This window comes from Heliangelus exortis, chromosome 18, assembly GCF_036169615.1.
Source record: "Heliangelus exortis chromosome 18, bHelExo1.hap1, whole genome shotgun sequence".
NCBI classification, from domain to species: domain Eukaryota; kingdom Metazoa; phylum Chordata; class Aves; order Apodiformes; family Trochilidae; genus Heliangelus; species Heliangelus exortis.
Genome location: NC_092439.1, coordinates 3,506,088 through 3,531,226, shown reverse-complemented (window position 1 = coordinate 3,531,226; position 25,139 = coordinate 3,506,088). Strand labels below are relative to the sequence as shown.

The 25,139-nt window shown below is 43.1% G+C and overlaps 1 protein-coding gene across 6 annotated transcripts in view; it reads right to left on the bottom strand.

Moving 5' to 3' along the window:
• Positions 1-25,139, bottom strand: part of NAV2 (neuron navigator 2) — a 345,652-nt gene that overhangs the window by 192,457 nt on the left and 128,056 nt on the right. For 2 of the 6 annotated variants that reach the window (XM_071762473.1, XM_071762475.1), the window contains exon 1: positions 1,391-2,411. The exons of 3 other annotated variants lie outside the window; for them this stretch is intronic. In XM_071762473.1, coding sequence (XP_071618574.1) covers positions 1,391-1,648 — 258 coding nt within the window. In that variant the 5' untranslated portion in view covers positions 1,649-2,411. Of the gene's footprint in view, positions 1-1,390; positions 2,619-25,139 lie in introns of those variants that run through there. One more of the 6 variants, XM_071762474.1, reaches the window with a different exon arrangement.

Sequence of the window (25,139 nt, the reverse complement as noted above, 5' to 3'; positions counted from 1 at the left end):
ATAATCACAAGGACAGAAGAAAAAAAAAAGAGTATTTGTTTCTCTCTTAAGACCAAGATGTGATATGCAGGTCAGCCTCCACCCTGCCACCAATACCTCTCTGCCTCATTTTCCTGCTCTCAGTCCCTCAGGAGCTGCTGTGCTCACATTTGCCTGGCCTGAGCAGCCAGCTGCATCACCCTGGCTACCAGCAAGGAAAGTGCAGCTCAAATCCAGGGCAGGGGGCCAAACGTGCCCAATCAGTAGTCACACTTGCCTTAAGAGAACAGGGTTACGAGGCCAGAGATTTCCAAATGGAGATGGTAGGGATGACCCATTATTCCCCGAGGGAGGAAAAGACAAAAAAATAAAAATCTCTGTCATCACTCCCCTACCCCAGTATAAAGCTATCACTTTCTCCTGGGCTCAGAAATTGGTAGGAGCAGCCTGCAATGCATCAGGCTGTTGCCAAAACACATCAGGCTGCTGTAGAGCAACCTCTATAGAGTGTTAATCAATCCTGCTTGCTGCAGCAGACCATCTGCCTTGCTCACACTGTAGTACACTCACACATCCTATCTGCTTCCACTGCTGCTGAGCACACTGGGGCATCAGTAGTACAAGGCAACCCAAGCCATGCTGGAAATGGAGCTGTGCTGAGAAAAACTGAACAAGCTGAAGAGCACACACATTTCTCCTCCCTCCACAGGAAGCAGAAAGTGTGAAAATACCCCAGAAAACTGCTACACATTAAAAAAAGGAAATGTAAAATCACAAATGGGGGATGCACTGCACCTGTGATGTCATGCACACACACACACACAGAGACAATTCCACTCCAGGGTTTATTTCCTATTTAATTTAGCTGCACTGAGAACACCACACATCTTGTAATGTGCCATAAAGCACTGCCTCCCATTCACTCCCCACACTGCTACAAACACAAATCCTTCACACTCCTCATGCTCCAGTCCATGACCAAACACAAAACACATTCATGACACCCAGCAGTCAGCCTGCCCCCAGCTCAGGCATGCAACCCAGCCATTACAATTAGTACCTACAGAAAGAACACAAAGAACACACCCCATAAACAACATTTCTCCCATCTCCCTTCCAGAAATCCCCCAAGTTCCAGCAAAAGCAGGAGAGGAGGCAAAGAGCACAGGCAGCACCATCCCTCACCACCCCACCATCAGCTCCAGCGTGCTGACAAAAATCACAAAGCCACCCCTTGGTACCACTTATGCAGAATATAAACCATCCCACAGATGTTATTAGACATAGACACACACACACATCCTTCTCCCACTGCTCTTCACACCACTCTCAGCCTCAGAATCCCTGCTGCACACATTCAGCATGGAAATAAAGCCCCACATTCACCTCCCCACCAACGCTGCCTCCTAACCTGGGTGTCAAATCCATTTTCTACCAAGCTACTCTTCCTGGGGGGGAGTCCATCTCCTGCATTTTCTTGTCCGTTGGAAGATTTGAGAGGAATCTGGCTGGAATACAATGGCTTCGTCACCTCCACCTTGTTCCCAAACTTCAGGTAACAGGGCTGTGGGATGGTCCTGGCTGTTGGGACGTGCAGGATGGGAGCAGCGCTGTGCACGGGTTTAGGGAGTCCCGATTTCATTTTGGAGGCTACCAGGATGGCTGGCATCTTCTCTTTCTGCTTTCCTAACACGTTTCTGTCAGCAGCAGAGACAGCAGGCAGGGAGAGAGAAAAGGACACGTTGGGGAAGCTGCTCCACACTAAAGCAGCCTGGTTTACTGCAGGGGTCTCCAAAACCAGCTTAGAATTTAAAGCAAATAATAATTTTTTTTAAAATAAACAACAAAAAAACCCTCACTCAAACCACTTTCAGCCTCCCAGCTTTCTGCCAGCCTTCCACCTGTTTCCTCTCTTTTATTTTCAGTTCTTCACCACTGTCCTCCTTCCTATTTTTGCTGGTATTTAACTCACTCCTTCCTCTCTCAGGCTGGCTCCTGTGATTTTCTTCCTTGGAAATGGGAGACTTTCACTCCATTATCTTGTCACCGCATCTCCAAAGCCTTTTGGAATTTCAAAAAAAAAAAAAAAAAAAAAAAAAAAAGGAACCTGCTGCTGCATATGCTTCCCCTTCCGTATGCACTAGAGAGCGAGCGAGTGAGCAAGCAAACAAGCAGGATTTCCAGCTTAAAATGTCTTTTCTTCAGTCTTAGCCAAGAAGCAGATGTAGCTCAGTGTGTTAATGACTGATGCCCTTGGATACCAGCCTTAGAGAATCAAGCTTCTTAAGTCTTAATAGCTGGGAACAGGACAACGATGCCGGAGCAGCAGGAGAAACGTCCACTGACAGCAATTTTTAAATCAAAATATGCCAGTGGCCAGAGAATTTCCCGGCTCTCCCGGTCAGTGCTGCTCGTGAAAACCTAGAGGGGTAAAAAAATTTAAAATAATAAAAAAAATTAAAAAAAAAAAAAAAAAAATAAAAGAAAGAAAGGAATATAATGTAGATGTGGGTATAAAATAAAAATAAAAATCATTCAGCTATCAGAGGGAAGGAAAAGCGAAGCAGCCGCCAGCTCATTTTCCCCTCCCGCAATGGAGCGGGTTCCCGCCCGGCGCTGCTCCGCGCATCCTGCGCCTCTCCCGGCCGAGCTGCGCGGGGGCGGAGGAGGGGGGGTGGCTGCCTCGGCGGCCCCGGATTGGCCCTGCCTGTTCGAAGCAGGAACAAAAAAAAATAATAAAATAAATAAAAAGAAATATAAAGACTCTATATAAATAAATAAAAGCCCTCTCTGTCCGCAGGGGGAGGAGTGGCTTCAAGTCCTGCGGAGGGCAGGGAACTCCGCTGCAGAGGTTTTGGGAGGGGGGAGGGAGGTGCTCAGGAGGAGGAGAGATGCTCTAGGGGCTATAGGGAGAGAGTTTCACAGCGGTTTCTTTTTAAAATTTAAAAAGGAAAAAAAAAAAAAAGCATTTAAAAAAAAAAAAAAAAAAAAAGGCGCTTTCAAATGCAAACACCTGGAGCTGACTCATTGTGCGCTGCTGCTCCGCTGCCATCAGCAACAGGAATTGGAATCAGCACAGGGAGTAACCCTTAGAGCAACACTTGGCTTTTCCAGAGTCTTTCTGTCGGTGTCCCAGGTTCCTCCCCAGGCTGTTCTGCAGGCACCGTGATCCCTCACAGCCCCAGGCTCCCTCATCCCTGCTCAACAGGACAAATTTCAGAGCAGTTCAGATCCTGTCCTGGAGTGTGGAGGATGGAATGGGCACCCAGAGATGCCTTGGGAGTCATCCGGAGGTCCTTAGCACCAGGATTTATGGTGCCACCTCCTTTTCTGATAGCCAAAGCCTTCGAGTTACCATGTAGGTTTCTTACATTATATACAGGGGAGGGGAGGGTGCTTCAGAATAATATTCACAAAGCCAGCACAAGATATGTGAGAGAAAGGTGTATTTGAAAGCACATCCTCACCCCAGCCCCAGGCATCACATTATTTCCCAACCAGGGGCACTTCCTGCAGCTCCTTCATCTCATCCCACCCACTGCCTGAAGACCAAACCTTTGTACTACACCCTTGCTTGGGTGACAATCCTAACAAGCAGAGAAACAATTCACCTGCCCTTGAAATATCTGAAATACAACCTGGTAAGTGTCTGGCCTGTGGAGATGCTCAGCAGGAGAGGAAGCAAAACCCCCCCACCCTGCACCACCCAGGCTGTGAGGAGGGCTCAGAGAAGGAAGGCTGAAGCAAGCTCCATCATTCACTTCAACAGGAATCACAGAAAAGGCCTTGATTGGAAAAGACTTTGAAGATCACGTCTGACCATGAACCAAACACTGACAAGACCATAGCAAAGCCATATCCCTAAGCACTATGAGTAGATGACTTAAATCCCTCCAGGGATGGTGACTCCACCACTGCTCTGGGCAGCCTGTTCCAATGTCTGATAACCCTTTCAGGGAAGAAATTCTTCCAAAGATCCCATCTAAACCTTCCTTGGCATAACTCAAGTCTGTTACCTCTTGTCCTATCACTTTCAACTTCATTGAACAGACCAATCCTCACCTCTTGACCACCTCCTTTAAGGGAGCTGTAGAGAGGGGTAAGGGAGCTGGGTCCTGCCTATTTGACAGACAGACTTTTGGAAGAAGTTTTAAATGTGCAAAACCCTGTTTTCTACATCTGGGATTCTTTCAGATAGAAAAATGAGGCACATCTGGGTTGTGGGTGTCTCCAGGGTTAGGCAGCAGGATTAGGTTAGCATTTTAGGAAATGGAAATCAGATGAGACCTGCGTGTTGGATTCTTCTCTGGTTGTCATCTTAAAGGACTTAGCCAAGGTTACACAGGGAATAAGTGGCAGAACTGGAAATGAAAGTCAGAATTTGTGTTGTACTCATTATAAAGTATTATTCTTCCTCAACATTGCAATGCAAGCAGCTCTGTCTCCATTGATGGAGCACAGAGTCAGAAAACATTGGCTGCACTTTGTGAAGGGGAGGTTGTTGGTGGTGCTGGTTGGGTTGGGGGGTTTGTTTGCAAGGTATCCCACATTAAATGGATCCTTTGAAACCAAAAGCAAAGCCTGGACACCCTCCCACTGCAGTCTGCCCTCTCTCCAGTTTAGCACTGTCCACTGGTTGTGTAATTCAAGTTCCCACAGTACCCAGGAAGCTCAGGTGTCAACTGGAGTTTTGGTTGTTGCTGGGATTTTTCTGCATTCACATATACCAGCTCTTCAGGCTGCTTTGTATTAACTTGAAGAGGGTAATTTTATTTTTAATTGCTGTCTTTCTGAGTGACTGTTTTCACCCCAGTCTTTTATCAACTGCTCTCAGATTGGAAACTGCACTTGTCTGCTCATCCATCCCCACTGAGACAAATCTAATGGTTACTTCCCTGGCACAACACCTTGCACCATGTCTGCTGAAACATAACTACACAAAAAAACTTCAAAGGCCAAAAACTGGATTAAAAAAGTAGTCAGACTGACCATCTGAAAGGACTGGTAGTTACTGCAGCAGCAATGTGTCCGTAGTTCAATGCTGAAAACTCAGCCTTGCAAGCTAAAAAGAAGGTTGGACTGCAGTATGAAAACCTTGAAAAAGACCCAAGTCTGAAAACAAGGCTAATTTTAGGTCTGTAATAAAATATAGTAATGTTTAAAAGCTATTAGAAAATCTAATTGACAGCTTTATGATCTGTTCTTCACTTACACATTTTATGAGCTCAGGTCACCAATCCCAGATGCACAGAACTTGCCAGTTTTTGTTGTTCTGTTTTCATCTTGGAAAACTGGCTAGGTTACAGGATACAAAACAGACACAATGTTAATTTGAGCAAAAGGAAAGGATTCCTTTCATTGCTCCTTTAACAATCACTGAATCCTTTGATGAGGGTGGATTAAATATCCCACAGCTGAAGGAAATGCCTTTATTTCTTGGTGTGCAGTCCTGCCTACTGAAGTACAGATGATGTCTTCTCAGCTCAGCCCATCTATGCTCCTGGCAGTTATTTTGTCTAATCAATAACACAGAGTCCTTCTTTAGCAAAAATTAACAGGAATTCCTAATAACACATTTGAAGAGTAGCCTAGAATGACTGCTTCTCTTTTGGGTTCAGTAAAAAAGAGCTATTTAAGAGAAAAGTTTGTGGTAATATTCCATCATCAGCTATGACCTGGTTGTTGGGGTTATGTTATGCATATTTTGGTTTTATATATCCAAAAGCTCCAGCATGATACCACTAAAATGCAACAAACTATATTCAGGGGCAGTGTAGCCATCCCACAAGGGCAAAAATTGTTAGCAGGTGACAATCCAGGCTATACCTGCAAAGATGACCTCCATCAGTTTTGGTTTACCTTTGGAAGTGATCAGGTGTTTTGTTGTTTTGGGGGGTTTTTTTGTAATTTTTGGTTTTCTTGTTTTGGTTTTATTTTATTTTATTTTATTTTTTTAGTTTTAATTTACTTATACTACCTGTTTGTTAAGGTTAAGATTTTAAAAACAAACTACATCTCCTGAGCAGCTGGTAGGATCTGGGAACCTTGATCTTCCTTGAAAAGCCCAATGACTTTTCCCTTCCCCTGTTTTGAACCAAACCAAATTTCTATATCTAAGCTATGAGTAAGCAATGTTAAAAAGCAAGCAAATTATCTAAACAAAAAAGCAAGAGCTTAATTCCTTCCTACCACAAATACCAGATGAATCACTAACTAAGGAAGCATTTCCTTGCAGCTTTAAGTTTGATGAGTATCTTTACTGGAATAATCACAACATCCCCATTTTATCTGCCTGTAGTCCAGCAAGCATCCACCCACTCCCTAACTGAGAGAATAATGCTATAAACAAGCACTTGACTTCCCTCTTATTAAAAAAAAAAAAAAAAACAAAAAAAAAAAAAACAAAAAACAGACAGAAAACCCCTAGTGGCTTGCTTTATAGGACTGATTCCTAAGCTTGGGAGATGCTCAGGATTCAAGCTACTCAGAGCCATGTAGCATCACCTCAAATACCAAGATTCAGGTGTAGAGAACTGGCTTCATATTCTCAAAATTTTAGTGAGCAGACTCATGTGAACTGGGGACTTTCACACAACAGTGGAAACTATTTTAATACTCTGTATTTGAAGAGCTTGTAGGCAAGTCAGCACATTGCCCAAAACAAAGCCAGGAAACAGAACAAAACCCAGGGTTGATTGCTCTTGAACAGATGATCTTTATGAATGAGATGAGTGGTTCTGGAGCAGTAAAATACTGGGGCTGCCTTCGTGGCTCATGCATCATCAGTTAACAGGGGAACAGGGTCTCTAAACCCATGAGGGAAGAAAATGCTTATATAGATTACATGTGGGGATTGGAAGTGAAATTAAAAGCTTTATGAAAAATAGCAAAGGATGAGAGAATCAGACCTTCCTTTCAACTTGTGGTTAATATCCCTCCTTAGTGAAGCCAAATGTTACATTAGTGGAAGTGGAAAAACTATGGAGAATTATGATGTCAAGTAGAGCACCTCCTTAAGTGGTCAGGTGAGCCAGAACTGCTGATGGAACTAAACTCAAGGCTTCAACTACCTTGATCAATGATCTCCTTGTCTTTTAGGCAGTACAGATATACCCAAAATCTCCCAGAAAATCATTTTATGTGTAGGTGAATATTCCTCATGGTGTCATCAGGTCCTGCCCATATCAGAAGGCTTAATTGTTCTTACAAAAGCTTTCTCATTAAACTTGGCTCTGGCCAGCTGTCCCACAGACAGTCCCTATATTCACCCTTGGCACAACTCCATCAACTTAAGTGAAGTTATGAGAGGAACAAATATGGACCTATTTTTGGTACTGCAGGCACTCTGTACATTCACATCCATCTTTTGGCCCTGATCAGAGCATCAAATATTGTAAAAGCCTGATCCTGTCTACAGATTTGGGTTACCATTTCATCAAAAACCTCACAAAAGGTGTAAATGTGATCAAGCTCTTACTTTTTGTGTGTGTTCCCACAAGAGGAATGGTGGAGATTAGAAAAGAGGAATGTGGGCAGAGGCATTATATAATTTGGCATCCTCTCATCACAGCAATTATAGTCTGTACATGTGAGTTCTTTATATAGAGCAGGGAGAAAAGGAGGAAACCTTGGTTCTGTTCCCAGTTCTTTTCACAGAAATCTTCTCTGTGTTGCACTAATTCTGATCTCAAATCCCTTTTGTTAATTCCCTGACATGTTTCTAATTCACACTGGGTTTAATTCCATCTCATTTTATAACAGTGTCATATTTTAGCCAATATCCAAGCTAAGTTCCACCTAGGCAAGAACACCTCTCACCCCCATTTTCAGAAGACACACAGAGTTTCCAGTTGTCATAGCAATGTTACAGGCAGACACTTTTGCAGAGTGACACAAAATGGCACCATTTTAAATGAGCACCTTCTGACTAATTCTCATATTTAATCCCAGTTTTGTACCAGAACATTTCCTGGGCTTGGAAGCATAAAAAGTAGGAGGTGATATTGTGACTGAACTGGAATACTTCTCCCACCTTTTCCTGGACTGGTAGGGGTTTTTTTAGTTCATTAGTATTATTGGATGACAAGGCCAGCATTTTACAGAAATGTAACTCTGGTAATGCTTCACTCAAAAGCTGCCTAAGTTTTACTGTCTTAGCAAATGTATTTTGGTCAGCACCCAAGCCTTTGATTTCATTATTTTTCCATTGCTTTTGGATCTGTAGCCATTTCAGTTTCTCAGAATCTAATAAGAACAGGCTCAGACAGACATACTGAGAGGGGTTTTGTGATTGACTCTGAAAGGGTTCACCCTCTCTGCATGTAAAGTTCTTCCCTTAAGCTTCAGCTCCCCAGGACCAGGAGCTGAAGGGATGAGGCAGTGACCACTGGGTATTACATACACGCCTGAATAATCTTTATGTTCCTAAAAAACTACCTCTGGAATGCCAGCCCATAGCTCACCACCACTTCTTTATCTCTGAATGGCTGTGACCATAAGAAAATAGATCAGCTTTCCATGCCACTAAGAGCACCTGCAATAAATATTTCAATAGAGTTTGGAAAAGATCCTTCCCAATTGCCTCTTCCCAACAGAGATGTGCAGCTGGGTATTCTTAGGCTGCTCATGTGTCCTTCATTTCCACAAGGTTAATAGCACTAGCTCCTAGATTATTTTATGCCTGATTTGACATTGCCTATGGCACTGTGTATTTGGGAAAGCTAAGAAAACATCTGGGACCAGAATCACACTGATGGGAATGTCACAGAAGGAAGGTGACGATGATCCAAACACCACAAACTACTCTTGACTAAAAGAACCATCCATTTCAGATCAACTATGAAGAGAAGGACCTAAAAAACCACCCTCTTCCCTGTGCTGCTGTTGTCCCGATCTTCTCAAGAAGGAAAAAGAAAAAAAAAATCCACTCCTGACAAACTAAAAATCTCACATCATCAGGTACTCACCTTCTGGAACCTTCCTGTCCCTTACTGCTCCATCATCTGAAAGAGTTGCTAGAGACTGAGAAGTGGATCAGAAGAAATGGATAGATTTCAAAACCTGCTTCAACTGGATCTGCTTAAGCATTCCAGCCCCAGCCTCAGCTGCCATCAATCTCTCCCACATCAGCAGTTCTGAACAAACACAAATTGGCCAAATTATCATTAAGCAACTTCAGCTGTTTTGTGAAGAGCAAAGTATCACTATTCAAACTACATGGTGATTCAGACTGTCACCTGCTCTAAATCAATGTACAGCCAGCAGCAGAATTTGACTTCCAAATTACAAGTGTTTATCAAAATTTTTAGATAAGTATTCCAATCTTTTCCTATATCCACATTATCATTATTTGTATTAAAAAATCTTTTTGTGTGCTGAGCCCACACATCCAGCTCGGCTGATGATGCCCAGAGCAGTTCTGGAGCCCTGAAGAGGTGCTTGTGGTGCTCACCAACTGCCAAGTAGATATCAGAGAACAAGAAATATCATCCCCCTCTTGCAGGCTTTGCCAAGTACACTTCACAACCAGAGTCTGCAGGCAGCCACTCTTCCCTAGAAGCCAAAACCAGGAAAAAATTCCCAGAGGGCAACCAGTCAGGAGGAGCTGACTGCTGGAGGTCACCTGCAATGCACCATATAATGGCACAGGGATTAACTGCAATGCTACAAACACCAGCTCTTTCTGAATGTCTTAGCAGAAATACATACAGATATATATATAAATATATATATATATACACACACACACACCTATAGATTGTTCACAATGATATAAAAGGGAAAAAAAATACTTAACACAATGCACATTGTCTACCACCACAACTCCTTTAAAGAAAGATCCTGATTTGATGTTTAGGGGAAATAAAACCATGTCCTTAGGAGCTAAAATTTGGGTTAGACTACTGAAATTTTTAAATTAAATTTTTAAATTAAAAAATTTCAGTGGAATTTCTTCAGCTTTACACAGACACAACTCAAGTCAATCTTCAGCCCAACAGCCACAACCACTCTTGACCACTCCAAAAAAAAAAACCAAACCAATTTGCCACCTCCATCTCCAATGTGATGATCCAGCACAGGCAATTTGTGGAGGATTACCCTAAAGCCCTTGGAAAAACAATAGAAATTTGATTCATTTTAAATTTTAAAATCACGTGGACATCTAGGGGAGAGGTTTATTTGCACCTGAAGGTCAAATTCAGTTTTAAGCTGGAAAGCTTCAAAGACCCCTGTGTGTTGAATTGGTCAAGGAACAGTTTTACTCAAATCAGAAGTTCTGTAGGGCCACCACACAGCCTCATGGGTGCCAGTGTCAAATTCCCCTACTCCAATTTCCCTCTATTTCTTTTGTTCTCTCATTCTCCCAGTAGCAAACTGATAACTACCCCTCCTACCAGTTTAATAGATTTTCCCAAACTTTTGTAATACCAGCCACCCAAAAATGACATCAAAAATAACTGAATGTTGTCCTAATATTTTGCTTCATACCAAAACAAAGGAGGGTCCCAGTGTAATGATTGATGTCTCTTACCTTAAACAGCTTTGACCTTTCAACATTTAAACAATTTTACTTTTTTTTAAGGTGACAGGATATTATTCTAGCCTAAGGTTTCCTGCCACCCTGGATTTTATCCATGATGCTGTACTGCACTCAGATTCTTTAAAGCTACAGCAGTGCATTTGCCTCACACCATTTTTATCAATGCTACTTTCAATGGTTGGAATATTTTAGAAAGGTCTCAGTGTCAAAACTACACTCAGCCCTAATATGTTGTGTACCACCCCCAGAAAGATCTGGCTGATGCTTGTCTTTGGAAAAAAACCCAACAAACAGAAGGCAGAGCACTGAGAGAGAATTCTTCTGCATTTCATATTTCCCCTTGCCTCTTCCTTTAGTCCTAAGGTCATTGTAATATTCACTCTTTTTTTAATACAGATAGGATTCAGTTGATGGAATGGTTTTCTGTGTTCTGGAGACACAATTACCTCCTGGATGAGAATTAACATGGGCATTTTTTTACTTCATCCAGAAAACAACCTGTATTTAAGCTTGTCCAGGGTTAAAAAAAACACAAACTGCCTGGAAACTCCAATCATTCCACTGTAAAAGCAGGAGCTGTCAATCATTCCTATCAGAATATCAGTATATTACTGGTTGTTAGCAAATGGGGCAGCTTGTCATAGGCAAATACTTTTCAGATGCTCTGTTCCCTTCCCTCCCTGCTGGCACATGAAATAGCAGCATTACAGATGCTGAAGGAGATGCTGCTGAATTTCAAAACACATCCATCTGTTTAACTTCCTAAAATGACTTTGAAGAACTGGATACAACAAACACATCTGCTACCTCAGACCATTAAAAAAGATCATCTGGAAAATAACTGGCAAATTATAGACCTTTTCAGACAGCAACCCACAATGCAGTTTCAATACATGTGTAACATCTGTTCCACCTTCAATGATACCTCAGGGCTTTGCACCTCTGGCTTCCTGAAGAATAAATGTCAGTCCTGACCTTATTCATAACCAGCTCTTTATCTCCTCATCTCACTGTTTGAGTTTCTTTAGGAAAACATCAGTGGACCACAAAAAAACCCATTACTTTCCAACATGGTCCAGTATGGAGTCCTACACCAAGTCCACCTTCCAACAGAAGGACTTCAGACAAACTCCTCACTGGCAGCACAGTGCAAGGAGCTGTGAATGAGGCAGCCAAGTGGAGGAGATGACATTTGTGTTTCTAAGAAAGTGAAAAAATGTTCATTTTAATGGAAAGGACTCTATTCTGCTCTCAGTATACAAACTGGAGGGAGTTCAGTGAAGTCAGAGGGATGCTGAGGTCTGCAGCACTTACCCTGGGAGGAGAGGCTGAGGAACAAGGCTTGGAGAAGAGGTGGCTTCAGGGACATGGGACAGCAGCCCCTGCCACCTATGAGGAGATACCCCAATGATTTCTGAATAAAATAAATAAGAACATATTTTTAAAAACCCATCAGGGTACATTGGAAGAACTGAAAGTAGAAATCAACTGTAAACAATAATCTGGTCCAGCACAAGAAAATCCTTCAGCAGAGGATCCAGCAGATCAAATTTTAGGAAGAGAACTGCAGCACATGCTTAAGTGTGATTTTTCTTTCAGCTCTTCTCCCACATCTCTCAGAAACACAAATGTGTTATCACTTTGAATTATGTGAACAGATGCTTACATTTGCAACTTACATTAATGCAGCCTGCACTGGCAGTGATTTTGACACCAAATGCAAACCAAATGCATTTTTTCACCCTAGGGTATAAAGTTTGTGTAAACTGCAGCACCAGGACATCTCAGTAAGTGCCTTTGCTGCAACCTCAGTAATATTATTAAGGTGCCCCCGTTCCATCTGCAGGGAGCAGGCAGGGAACTGGCAGGAATCAGAAGCATCTTCCATAGATTATTGGCCAGCAGAAAGGCTGGAAAGAAAGCAGCAAGAGATGGCACCCAAGGAATCAACTTGAGAGGCAAGGAGAGCATCCAAGAGAGCTGACCATGAAGTCTAAGCTGAGACAGACTTGGGAAGAAATTAGAAATAAGAAATTTAACAGAATATATTTAACAGAAATAAGGCTTTGATGCACAATATTAAAGGCAAACCTTCAAAGTGCATCACATTGCAGCAGCTGTGTTCTGTGCTGTGTGTATATACATGAGAAACAATTTATTAGTTTGGGGGTTGGGGTTTGGTTTTTTTTTTGCTGTAAATAGCTTGTGCAATTAATAGCTGTTAGTTTGCTACTAGTTCCTGTCTTTTTCCAATTACAGACTCAGGATAAAGTGACATATTGAGTTACCTTGTGCAATTTTGGACCACCTAATGTTAGAAGAGTAATTTGAGGGCGAGCTGCTACTGCTAATGATCAAGGATTAAAAACCAAAGTAGTAACTTGCACCTTTAAAAGTGAGATGAACTCAGGCCTAACTTGCCATTTCTTTCCCCTGCCAACAGTTATCAATTTTGTCTGAGGATTTTTGGACTGAAACTTTGAACACAGCAATGCCATCATACAGAAAACCTTTCAAAACATTTTGGGTCACCATATTGGGTCTTGCAAAATAAACTCATTTACTTATCCTTGGCTAATTGCCTTTGAGCCTGCCTGCACAGATGCAAAATCTATGTGTTTCTATTTTGTCTTTTTATTTTTCACTTTCAGACAGCTGCAACTGCTTCCAAAATCATCATGTTCCCTCCATGATGTTAGGGAAAAAAATTCCTCTGGACACTATTGCTGTTAGCAGGACAATAAAAAATGACAACTGTGTATGCACAAGCATGTGTGCACACGTCTTGTGAGCTGAATTAAAATGTGGTGATGTCAAATTTGGCCCTGGAGAACCTCTACAACATTTCTGCACTAACAGGAAAAGGTTCAACCCTGTTTGCAACACAGCCTCATGAAGCCAATTCCCATTTCTCTTCTCCCACACTGTGCTGAACGAGCATTTCCAATTCAAAAGAGTCATTAGCATAGCAGAGAAAAACTGGAGCACAAGCAAATACCAAAGCTTTAACCTTGCATTAGCAAAGATCAATGAGAATTCAGCACTGTAAGCCCACCACAAGCATTTGCTGCTCCCAGCCACTGGGACAGGCAGAGCTGTGCCTACACCACTCCTGTTGCTCATTGGAAGCTTCAAACCCCATCAGGGAATAATTAAATCTCAGGTTTAATTTTTAGAAACATCATCACCATTTTATTCGAGCTGACTGAGATTTCCCACTCTAATCCCTTTTTCTTTGCTGATGATCATTTTGTCAAATTTTACTGCTTTGGAATCTCACAATGCCAGAGATCACCTCCTTAACCTCAGTATTTCAGCAGTCCTGACATTCTTTTAGCACTTTTGTTTGCTTGCTTTTGTGTTTAAGGAATTCTTATTGTTTCCCAATGTATAGCAGATAGTATATCATATTACTTTATTCATTTGTACAGAAGATTCACCCTGAATATTCATTACCTGGGACCTCCTTAGAACTGCACCAAGTCCTTGGTGCTACTTATACCCTGTAGCCAGCCCTGAGCCTTTCAGCACAGAGGAGATGCCCACCTCCCTCTGATGCTTGTCCAGGCACACCAGCAATCCTAAGCTCATCCTAACTCTTACAGTGATGCTGGGATAAGTCCCTCACACCCTTCTCCCTCTCTCCAAGGAAGGAGGAGGCACCAGACCAACTCTTGCAGCCACTTATGTGAAGAGAAGGAAGGAGCTCAGCGAGGATCAGCGCCGCAGCTGGAACAGGCGTCCCAGCACCCCTTCACTGCAGCTTCCCTCCATCACCCAACAGCCAGGGCCCTTTCCACACCTCCCTCCAATGTCACCTGCAAACGGGTCACCAAACCTCTGACCCAGTCCCAGCAGCAGCCAGGCCAGCTCCACGTGACAGCCTGGCACCCCTTCAGCCGGGCTTGGCACTCGCCGCTGGCACGGGCGTTGGGAAGAAGGAGCAGGCAGGGGGAACAAATAGCAGATGGCTTTCCCTATCTGCACAACAATTTAATCACAGTGGTCCTGATGGCCCCGACGTGCTCCCTGCCAGCCACAGCCCCTCAGCAGCCATGCTGCAAGGTGAGCAAACTGCTCCCTTCCAAGGGCAGCCCTTGCACATGGCCAGCTTGCAGCTCTCAGGAAGTGTTTAAGGCTCTGGAGCCAGGATATAAACTCCACTTATTCAAGTTGAACTTCCAAACGAGAACAGAGCAAGACAGATCTGACCAGCTCAGGGGAAAAGGAAGAGCAGTTTATATTGCAGGAGAGTTGCGACACTGGGAGTCAAGAGCAGAGGATGAGTGCCCAGCGTTGCTCCCCTGCGAGCGGGCTGGCAGCTTGGCAAACGCCTTGAATTGGGCTGCCCAAAATAGAAACAAGGAAAATTAGTTGCTGCTTTGGAAATGTATTCCTTCATTTTCTTTTTATGAACTGCAAGACCAGATAAAAATGTCTTCACACTGTCCAAGGAAACGTGACAGCTCTGTTAAGAGGAGGCCCCCAGATACTGAGATGTTACCGGTGAGAGATTTTATTTAAACACGGAAATCACTTCTGCTGCTGGAGTTATTCCTGACCTGCATTTGTGTGGCACACCTAAAGCCAGGCTCCTCCTGCTTAAAGGGGATGTGGAGATGCCTTTTCTGATATGTGGGCAAATCCAAAGAAAAAGTTGTTACTCCAGGCAAAGGTGGCAATTATTCTCCTGGTAAAGAACAGAAGCTATTAAATGGGGCATCTTCTATCAGCCTCACTTTGAATTAAGAAACAAACAAATAAAAGTTGAAATTGGTTGGGTTTTGGGCTCCTTAGCAAGGCAAAACTAAAAAACCCAGAGCACCACAATTGATTTTGTGTTTCCTGGAGGGTAGAGCTAACACAGGTTCTCTGATTAGGCTACAAACAAGAGTTCTTTGACATATCTAGGGACTTATACACAGCAGTTAAACAAAACAGCACTTATTATATGTGTATAAATATTACATGTGTATAAATCACAACAGGGGAGCAGGTGGAAGTGCAGATAGAGAGCCAAAGATTGACAAATGGAAAAAAAAAGCAACACTGGAAAAAAATTCTGATATGTAAAAGCAAGCTAATGAAGAGAAGAAATAAGTAAATAAAGTATAATAACTAGATTATATACACAGATATATAAAAAGCAATTTAAAACAACAACTTTCCCTTTGGATGTGAATATCTGTTTTGATTTCATGTTTACTGCACTATTGAATCCCAAATCAGATGAAAAATGGAGAGGGCTATGCAGATAACATTGAGGGAAGGAAGAAATAAAGGAAGGCAGTGTTTATTTTCCATTTATTCCCAGTATTTTTAACTCCCTTCCCCATAAACAGGAGGGTGAGGGAACTCAAATGCTATCAGCAGCTTTGGAAACTTAGTTCCGTTCCCTTGATCCAAAAAAACATCCCAAAATGTTGATCCTCTTGCACATTAGCACCTCGAGTCCTTTGCTCAGTGTTTCAGATGTGTGCATGAGCACAGCCCCCAAGCTTTGTGTGGCAGAGCCCTGCTAGGAGCAGATAATTACAGCAAATAAAAGGCATCTCTGAATATAACAATGCAGAAGCAGATTCAACTGCGAGAGACATTGGCTGACAAAAGTCCTCAGAAACAAAGAACCAGCCAGATTAGAGCAATCTTTCATACTTGTATAAAATAAGTAATTGAGTCATGGACAGAGGAAAGCCTGGGAGCACAAAGGAAGATCACAAGTCGGAGCTGGAAGCTGTCCCAGTGGTCCCATATTTCAGCTCCCTCTTTGCTCACTATTCTTCCCACTCAGGGTTTAAGCCTGGCACCAAAGCTCGTTATTAGTCTGTAATCAAGGCCATTAGAGCTCTTGAATTCAACCTGAAGATGTACTCAGCAAAACCTGGCAAGGCAGCAATAATGATCCCCTTCGAGTAATCAGAATATTGCTTCCTAAGAAGCTGATAGGAAATGGTCCCTTTGTGCCAAGGGGCCTGCAAGAGGGCTCACTGGAGAGAAATGGTTATCTTACACACTATAAATACATTAAAATAAGATTAGAGGCAACTGTTGTGACAGCAATTAACTTACCCTGTCAATACACCCCCTCGTGCTCTACCCAGATTTTCAGCTCACCAGTGACTCAGAAACAAGAGTGACACTGCCAGACCCCCCACTCCTCTGCATTTCCCATCCACTTCTGCTGCCCCAGCACTGTCCTCATCCCCACCTGGCTCCACTTGGGCTCTCAGACACACAACCAAGCACCCCTCTTGTGTTTGGGAACCCAAATTTGTGTCCTCTTTAACTCCACACCCTTGCAGCCCGTGTTCAGCAAGAGCCACGTTGAGACTAAGCTAAAAGCTTGCAGCATTTCCACTGAAAATTAAATGTAGTCACTTGTCAATGTTAACTGCTGCTATCTCACAAGTTATTAATAAACCTAAGCATTCTGTAAGATAATTGCCTGCATTCATTATATCCAGCAAGTAAGAAGGCACTGAGTGGGAGAGAAGCAACCCTTTTTTTATATTACTCTGCATTTGGACGTTTTATATGGTTATCTGTTGGATAAACCAGTGGTTATTTTTATTTATATAGTATCTAATTGCCTGAGCCATGAATGCAGATCCAAAACTGGTGCCAGCTATAAAATAGATGCTACAATATGCAAGAGATGCAAAAAGACAAAATGAGCCCAGTAACCATGAAGCTACTGAAAAAGTAGCTTCATAAAAAAAGTGAAGACCAAAGTGTGGTCTACTGACTTCTTAAAATCAGAGAAAATCAGCATAGCAGCTTACCCCACAGCTGGGGGTCTCTAAAGCTGGGCACTCTAAAGACCTAGGGATAAGGTATGACCCCTGGGAGAAAGTATTTTAAAATACAGGTAACAGGAGACAAAATCCTGGATAGTAAGTCCCAGATTTGTCTGAGGATGGACAGAAAACCTAAATCAAGACTTTTGTGCTTCCGTGAGTTCTTTTAGCTCAGTCTCTGGGAGCATTTCAGTATCTGTAAAATAAATGTTCTGCTGGGAGGAGTCCTTCATGTGATACAGCAAGTCCTGACTGATGGAGCAACACAAGTTTTACACTGTGTCTGCTCTGAAAGGCTTGACCTCTGCTGAGATTCCTAAATTATGGTCACCAGAGACTTCTAGCTGCTCCCACCCTTGAGCAGCACTGAGAAGCCCAAAGTGACAGTGAAAGGGAAGGAGGTGACAATGCCATGAGCAGATTGCATGCCCAGGTCCCAGTGACCTGTGCAGAGCAGGGGTGGAAGGCTGTATCCTTCCAGGGGACAACCCTGGCACCCCACCATACACTCCCACACACACTCCCACTCCAGATGGCCTCCAAATATCCCTTCCAACATAGATTATTTTAGGATAATAGTAACTAAGACACAGAGACCAAATCTTTGCCTGCTGGTCAGGAGTGTAACTCCCCATCTTCTTGTAAAAGGCAGAGGAAAAGTAAAAAAAGGAAGAAAAGCCTCCTTCCCAAAGCAAGAATAATCATAATAAAATATTCCTCTTCCTATAGCAAGTCACCTAAGCTCTCAAAAAATAGAGCCCATGAGTTCTGCTGATGGCTCCATGTTTATACCTGCCTGCTGCTTTTCCTCACCCTGAGCTTGGCAGGCACCAAAGGCAGGAATGGAAATCATCTGTGAGCAGAGAGGCAGCTGAAAGGAACAGGAATGAGAGAAGCACCAGTGCAAGGAGAGGCAGGGACAATGTCCTGGGCAAGCCAAGAGCTGACCTCTTCTGCTCCTCAGACACCAAGCTCTCCTGTTGGGATTTCTATTTTGTTGTCTGCTCCCAGTTTGGAAGATGGCACTGGGACTCAGTTAATTCAGAGGGAGAAAAAAGCAGCTAAAAAGCTTCAGCCCGGTTTAGTGATGAGTTCTGTTGAACTTGAGAACCCTTTCTTCAGGGTCCTTTTCTTTCCAAGATATTACCTTTAGGGTGCATCACCAGATCTTCCCTGCACTGAGGAGCTAATAGTTTTCCCTTCAAACCTACTGAACCACAGTAACTTGCAGCAGAGAATTCTCTCAACTTCTGCCCTTCCTGAGAGGAGCAGATTGGGCAAAGAGATTAATTAGATAAACTGAACCCTGTTAGAGACAGGAACCAGAGCTTAATAAGCCCTCAGGTACCCACAGCATTTAAAAGTCTGTAGCAACTCAGTAAGCTCCCAGGAACAGCTGGGATTAAGCAGTCATTTCTGTAGGCTAGCACAGAAAGACAAGGTTTTTTTTTTTGCTTCCCCTTTGATTTTAATAATGGTTATACAATCCCTACATTCTGTAATTTACAATTTTCTCATCAAGGTCTTTTACAAGCAATTCCAATACCAGGCTGCACGTCCATCCCACCTCATGCTGCTGACTCACAGGCAGGACAAATTTACTGGAAAAAGTGACAAAGTCACTGGGACCTGCTGTGTGCCCCCATCCCTACCACATCTGACTTCAGCTTCCCACAAAACAGGCCCTGAGCTGCTGCACTTCACAGGAAGCCACGTGCAGGGAAAGCCAAAGTCAGTGCTGCAGTGACACAGCCTCTGTCACCCCAGCAGGCAGGACCCTCTGCTGCTCCCAGCGTGTGTCACCCCATGAGTCACAGCTGGTCCATCCCCCAAATCCACCAGAATGTGACCTCCTGGCTTAGGAGGCTGTGACAAGTTACTGGAATAGCTGAATCACTGATTTTCCAGCACAATCACTGTTGTCACTGCCCCAAGTCTGGAAGTGTCCTTGGCCTCAGTGTCTCAGCACTTCAGGATATCCAGAGCCAGAGTGGAAGCTTCTGGCACCCATCCAGGCTTACTGGGGGAGGGGGAAATTTGGAGAAAGGGTTGTGAGCAGAGCTTTAGGAGCAGGGGGCATCACTGGCAAAATAAGAAGTCCCCCAGGCTTCAAAGAAAAGTCAGCAGAAACTCAAACTTTACTATCAGCACAGATACTCTGTTAAAAGCAAATCCTTACTATGGGCTCTATTAAGTTTAATAAATAAATGCCTAGGCCAGGCTTTTGGGAAGAGGCCAATTCCTAGCTGTCATGCAAGCTCAGCAGCCTGTGGTACTGAAAGATGAGGAGCAAAAATAAATCTGATTCTGACTGACAAGCCCCAGATTCACATCTGAGGCTGACATCTAGCTATAACAGCAGGTAAGTGCAGGATCAGAACAAGAGGGATCAACGGATGTTGTGTGTGACCAATTCTTCTCTCCCTAAAAGCCAAAAGATATTTTTTAAAAGGATCAAGAAGCAAAGGGCAAAAAATCCAAGATACAGCCACCTTTTTTTAAAAAAAAAATGCTTTTAAACCAAACGTTATGCTGAGGAATACTCTCATGGCACTGAGAGGACTGAAAATGGTAGAGCTGATGAATATATATGCAGATCTTTTTTCAGACATTCAGCTCAGCCCCCCAGTTCCACACAGGTTTGTTTATTCCCACTTCCAGTCCCTTTGCTCTTACCATTTAATCCTCAGATAAATCTCTGATCCTCATGCCAGGTTGTCATTAATGAATGGCATAAGGCTGGGTTAACTTTTCTTTTCTGACCTACAACGTTACCAATTACACACTTCCAGACTCCATCACTGTTTGTTCATTTATTTCTCAGTGTATTTTCCCCAGGCTTGCCCAAAGGAAACAAGTTTCCCAGTTTCACTTCCTGGCAGACATGAATAGTGAAGTGATTCAAGGAGATCAGGCTGGAAGGAAATGTTTCAATAGTGGTGCAGCATAATTTTTGCACCCAAGATGAAAGAAAAAGCATGAAAAACACTTATTGCTGCAGCTCTGCAGAAAGCATGGCTGCTTTTCACCATTTTCATTGCAAAGCAGAGATGTTGGACCTAGGCAGGTGTGGGAAGCCAGGTTTTTACAAAGTTTTCAGCAGGTGTTTTCCCCACCACAAGTGCCTCTCTGCTGCCAAGCTCCCTGAGCTTGTGGCCTGTGTTAAATCAGTTTCTGTGTCACTTGGTTGCTCTCAGCGATGTGGAACCACTGGCATCACTTTTTGCAAGATTTCTCCTTCCTCCTCCTCCTTCCTTCCTCAGAGCCAGGCATGGAGCACACTCCTGCCAGGGCAATGTTTCTACAATTTAGGAAAGGATGAATTCTAAACATTAAAAAAAAAAAAAAATAAATCAGAACTGTGCCATCATAAATAGCCATTTTGGGACATAAGCTGGAGCTGGGCACATCTTATCTTCATAAGCAACAGACACATTCTAAAGAAAATCCATAAAGAGATAGGAGTCTGGCCAGAAGTAGGGAGAGCCTCTGCTAAGATGAGAGGATGAGGTGCTTAAGTGTACATATTTGAAGATGAGAAGACCACAGGGGGGATCTTCTTGCACTGTATAAGTACCTTAAGGGGGATCACAAAGATCTGGGGGATGGATAAATTTGAACTAAGCCCCAAGAGAAAAACCATGTGGACGATCTGAGTCTTTAAAAATAGAAGTAATTTATATTAAACTAAACTGTGGTGATTTATCCCAAGAGGGCTGCTATCAAGCCATATGGAATTTCTTTGTCCAGGAGCCTCTGCAGCATATAAATAATGCAAGAGCCAAGCAAATAAAAACAGATTGCTTGAATACCAGCAATATCTATGGCTTGGAGCAGGATGAGATGCCTAAACATGCTAACTTTGTTAACACACAGGGCTTATGTTTAGCATCCATAAGTAATATTTTTTTCTTTCCTCAGGTTACTACAGGGAGATGGCAGCTTCACAGAGACTAAGAAAAAAATTTTTATAGTCTTGATAAATGGATGAGGTGGAATATTTTTTCTAGCACAAAAACGGACAGGATAATTTCTAACACATTTCTAAACATCAAGGACATAACTGTTGCACCATTTTTTAATGGCAGAATGGAAGAGCAACAGGTTCAAGTCTGTCCTGGCAAACTCTAACCTTAGAGGGGTAGGAACCCATCCTGGTCCCTGACCCCTTGCAGCTACTCCTGTACTTTGAACTCTGCCCAAAAATCCCAGTTCTCTTCCAAACATACTCTGAAAGTTAAAACAGCACAGGTTAAGTGCTTGAAATTCAGGATTTCCCCTTGGCTGGAAAAGGGAGAAGAGCTCTAAGAGGCATCTCCCAGGGGATGGGATTCAATCACCTGGAAGCTCTTGGATTTATCTGCCTGGCAAGTTCTTACATGACCAAAAGAATACATTTTAAAGGGAATGGATGGTGAGATTTCATGCAAAATGTCTAATATGAAAAGAGAAAAAAACAAACCAAACAACCTTTAAAAAAAAACATCCACAAGCCCCACAGAAAGTGAGGCTGGGGTGAGTTAGTGCCCAATTCAGGCAGATTCCAGGTTCACTCTCCTCAGTACAACCACTGGCAACACACAGCTACAGCTGAAATACACACAGCTACAGCTGAAATACACACAGACCTTGCTCAGAGCTCAGCAAACATCCATCCCCATTTCCACCATCTCTTGTGCTGAGTGCCAGCAGAGACAGAGTTCAGAGGATGTGGAGAACTGCTCAAAGCTGCATCCACCTGTCAGAAAACAAGAAACCATCCTGCCTCAAACCATCAGGGCAAAGGGGAGAAAGAATAACCCTCAGAAAGTGACTGCAGCAGGATTTGGTGCACAATCTGGCAGGGTGATGGCTGTGGGGGTGTCTGTAAGGAGAGGCTGGGGGGGTACAGTCAGTACCAGGCTGGGGAGGAATGGCAATCAGAAAAGTGACTTCTTTCATTTCAGAGAACTCAGACATTCTTCAGAAATGACACAGCTATTTGCATCACTGCACATCCCAACACAGCAGACTGCACACTGACAATATTGCTCCAGGGCCACTCCTTACTTCAAGAAATGCTTTTCATTTTTTCCTTCCAGTTTTCCAGCCTGGAGTGCCACAGACATCTTGGGATACAGAACATCCCGACCTTGTTAGCACAGGACAGGATCAGCCACAGCAAAACCTTAAACTCCCAGTTTGACTGATTTGGTGAACATGTTGTGCTCCAGTTAAACAACACCAGGAGTGAAGTCCCTGGTGACAGAAGTTAGAAACAGAGCCAGTGGAGCTTGTTGCCTCTAGGAAAAAGCATAGCCCCCAGACATGCTAAACCCCACTTTTCAGCCTTGATTCTGCCTGCTCTTCACCTCTTCAGAGAGGATTCCTGGCATGGAGATGACTTCTTGGCACAGCCACCACCCCTGGACTTGGCCACGTGTGGACTCAGCATCCACGCAACCTTCAGCACCACAGCTTCATCAGAACCCCCCTGATCTTTGTTTAATTGCACTTTGTAATTGCTTTTAACCCATTTCTACTGAACCTTAAATGTCCAGCCTGTGTTGTAAGTAAAAGCAAAAGAAGTCTTTAAGTCTAGCATTTTCCCCTCTGAAAAATCCAAACCAGCTGAAAATACTACCTGGCATGTACAGGTGAACTCCCTGGGTATCTTTCTTAAAATAAACCCTCACCCATCAGTGGCCAAAAGCTGGTTTTCCTTTTGTTGGATTGGGAGTTTTACCTTGGCTCCTTTGGAATTGAAAATTGGGATCTGCTGCTGCAGTTTCATCTCAGGTGCCTCAACTTTCCTGCTCTAAACAGGAAGCCACTGTCAATCCAAAGTTATTTAAGCACTGGCCCAGCCACCCTGTGCTGTGTCCAGATAACTCAGCCTAATGAGGGATTGTTTCCTGTGTTTGTGGCTGACAACACCCAAAGACATTCTGGGACTGTGCAGTGATAAAAACTGAGCTGTATTAAGCCAACAGCATGGAGCTAAGAATTGTGAATAGAGAGTAGAAGAGAGAATGAACACCACCCCGTATGCTCCAAAAATCACTGAGGTTTGTGTCTGAGCCAGGGGACAAAATGGTTTTCTGAGTTTAGTGCTGACATCTCTGCTACAGAGAGCACCAGAACCTTACCTGTATGTTAAAATGCAGAGGGGTACCTGGAGCAAGGGAGTAGGGGGGCAGTGTGACTGCAGATTAACATGAGTGCTCCTTGTCCTCAGGGGATGCAGCTGGACTCAAACTAATCCTATTCCTAACATGCAACATCCAAACAAAAGGATCAAATCTCAGGCAAAACCACAAGTTCCACAGGCAAGGAGCTCTGGAAGAAGCAGGTATGTCAGACATGAACCCTCCCACAGTCACCTGGTGGGTAGCAGGGAAGGCCCAGTGCTTCCTTGCTTCCCCAAAAGGAGCTTAACCCAGACCTGATCCATTGGATTATTACCATCATAATTTAATTTCTTTTCCAATTTCAGAACATGGGCCCCAGGCTTATTCCTTCAGTCACCCAGTGTCTTATGTGGACTTTATGGATGACTGACTTGCTCACCAGCAACTGAATCGTGGCTTAAGCCAATATGCTGCAGACAGTAGCACATTTTATAGCCTTTGGGATCTCACAATGAACTGCCCCTCAATGGAGAAGAAACCCTGATGTCCAGTGTGTTTGGAGAAACATGTTCCTATATAAACAAGTCTGTATGTTCCAGATGAAGCAAACGAGGAGTGGCAATGCAGCACATCCAATAATTCTCAGCCAGCTGTCAGTCTGGCTAGGAAAACAACAGATCAAAAGCAAACAACTTTTTTCCATCAGCATTCATGCACAGAAGACATTTTCTTATCATAATTTTTTCCATTTTATACCATCACCCTTTAGATATGCAGATTATCAAAGCCAAACCAAACACTTCAGTTATTCTCAGAGCACAGAGGCTTTTCACTGGCCTTTACTGAGCAGAGTTGGAACCCTGCCTATCATTTTTTAGCTGTAGAAATATATGGTTTACTTGCAGAGAATTTAACATATATATTAACATAATAAATAGGACAGGAAACCTGCAGCAGCCCAGGCACACACAGGATTTCACCTCAACTATCATCAGCTGTTACAAGGCAAAACTGACACTGAAAATAGCACCACACAAGCTTAATTTCTTCCCATATTTTTGATGGATATGATGCTTCTTTCAACTACACAAGATATTTTCTCTGACATCTTTTCTACAGTTTCTACACATCTTTCTCTATTACCAAGGCAACCCCACACTAGAATTTCAATGGCTTGAAGGAACTTGCAGGGTTCAGCCATACAAGGCAGACTGAGCTGGTCTATAATCCTCCTGTTACTGAAGGAGGACACAAGCAGAAAAGTATTTAAAGTATAAAAGAAGAAAAATAATACTTGACTTAGCAAAAGAACAGATTCCCAAGATATTTGAAAGCTATGTTGGCCAAGAAGTTAATTCTTCTGATGCCTGACAAAAGATCACTTTGCACATAACCAAACCCATACAGGACAGAGGCTGTAGACATAAAGAATAATTATGATTATGATGTGCTGAAATCAGGACCAGCTTGAACTCTCTTTGCCATTAAAGGGAGACACAGCACTGCCACAACATACTTGAGCTCATCCCACAGTGTATTACTAACCTAGTTCAGGTGAATCACATCCTAAAAATGCTCATAGGAACTATAAAAGGAGCCTAAGGTAATGAGTTCCAATGTACATGTCTGCACTGCAAAGGTCTAAAGAAGGATGAATTAATTTCTCCTTAAAAGAGATTCTGTGTGGAATCACAGAAAGTTCCTTAAAATCAG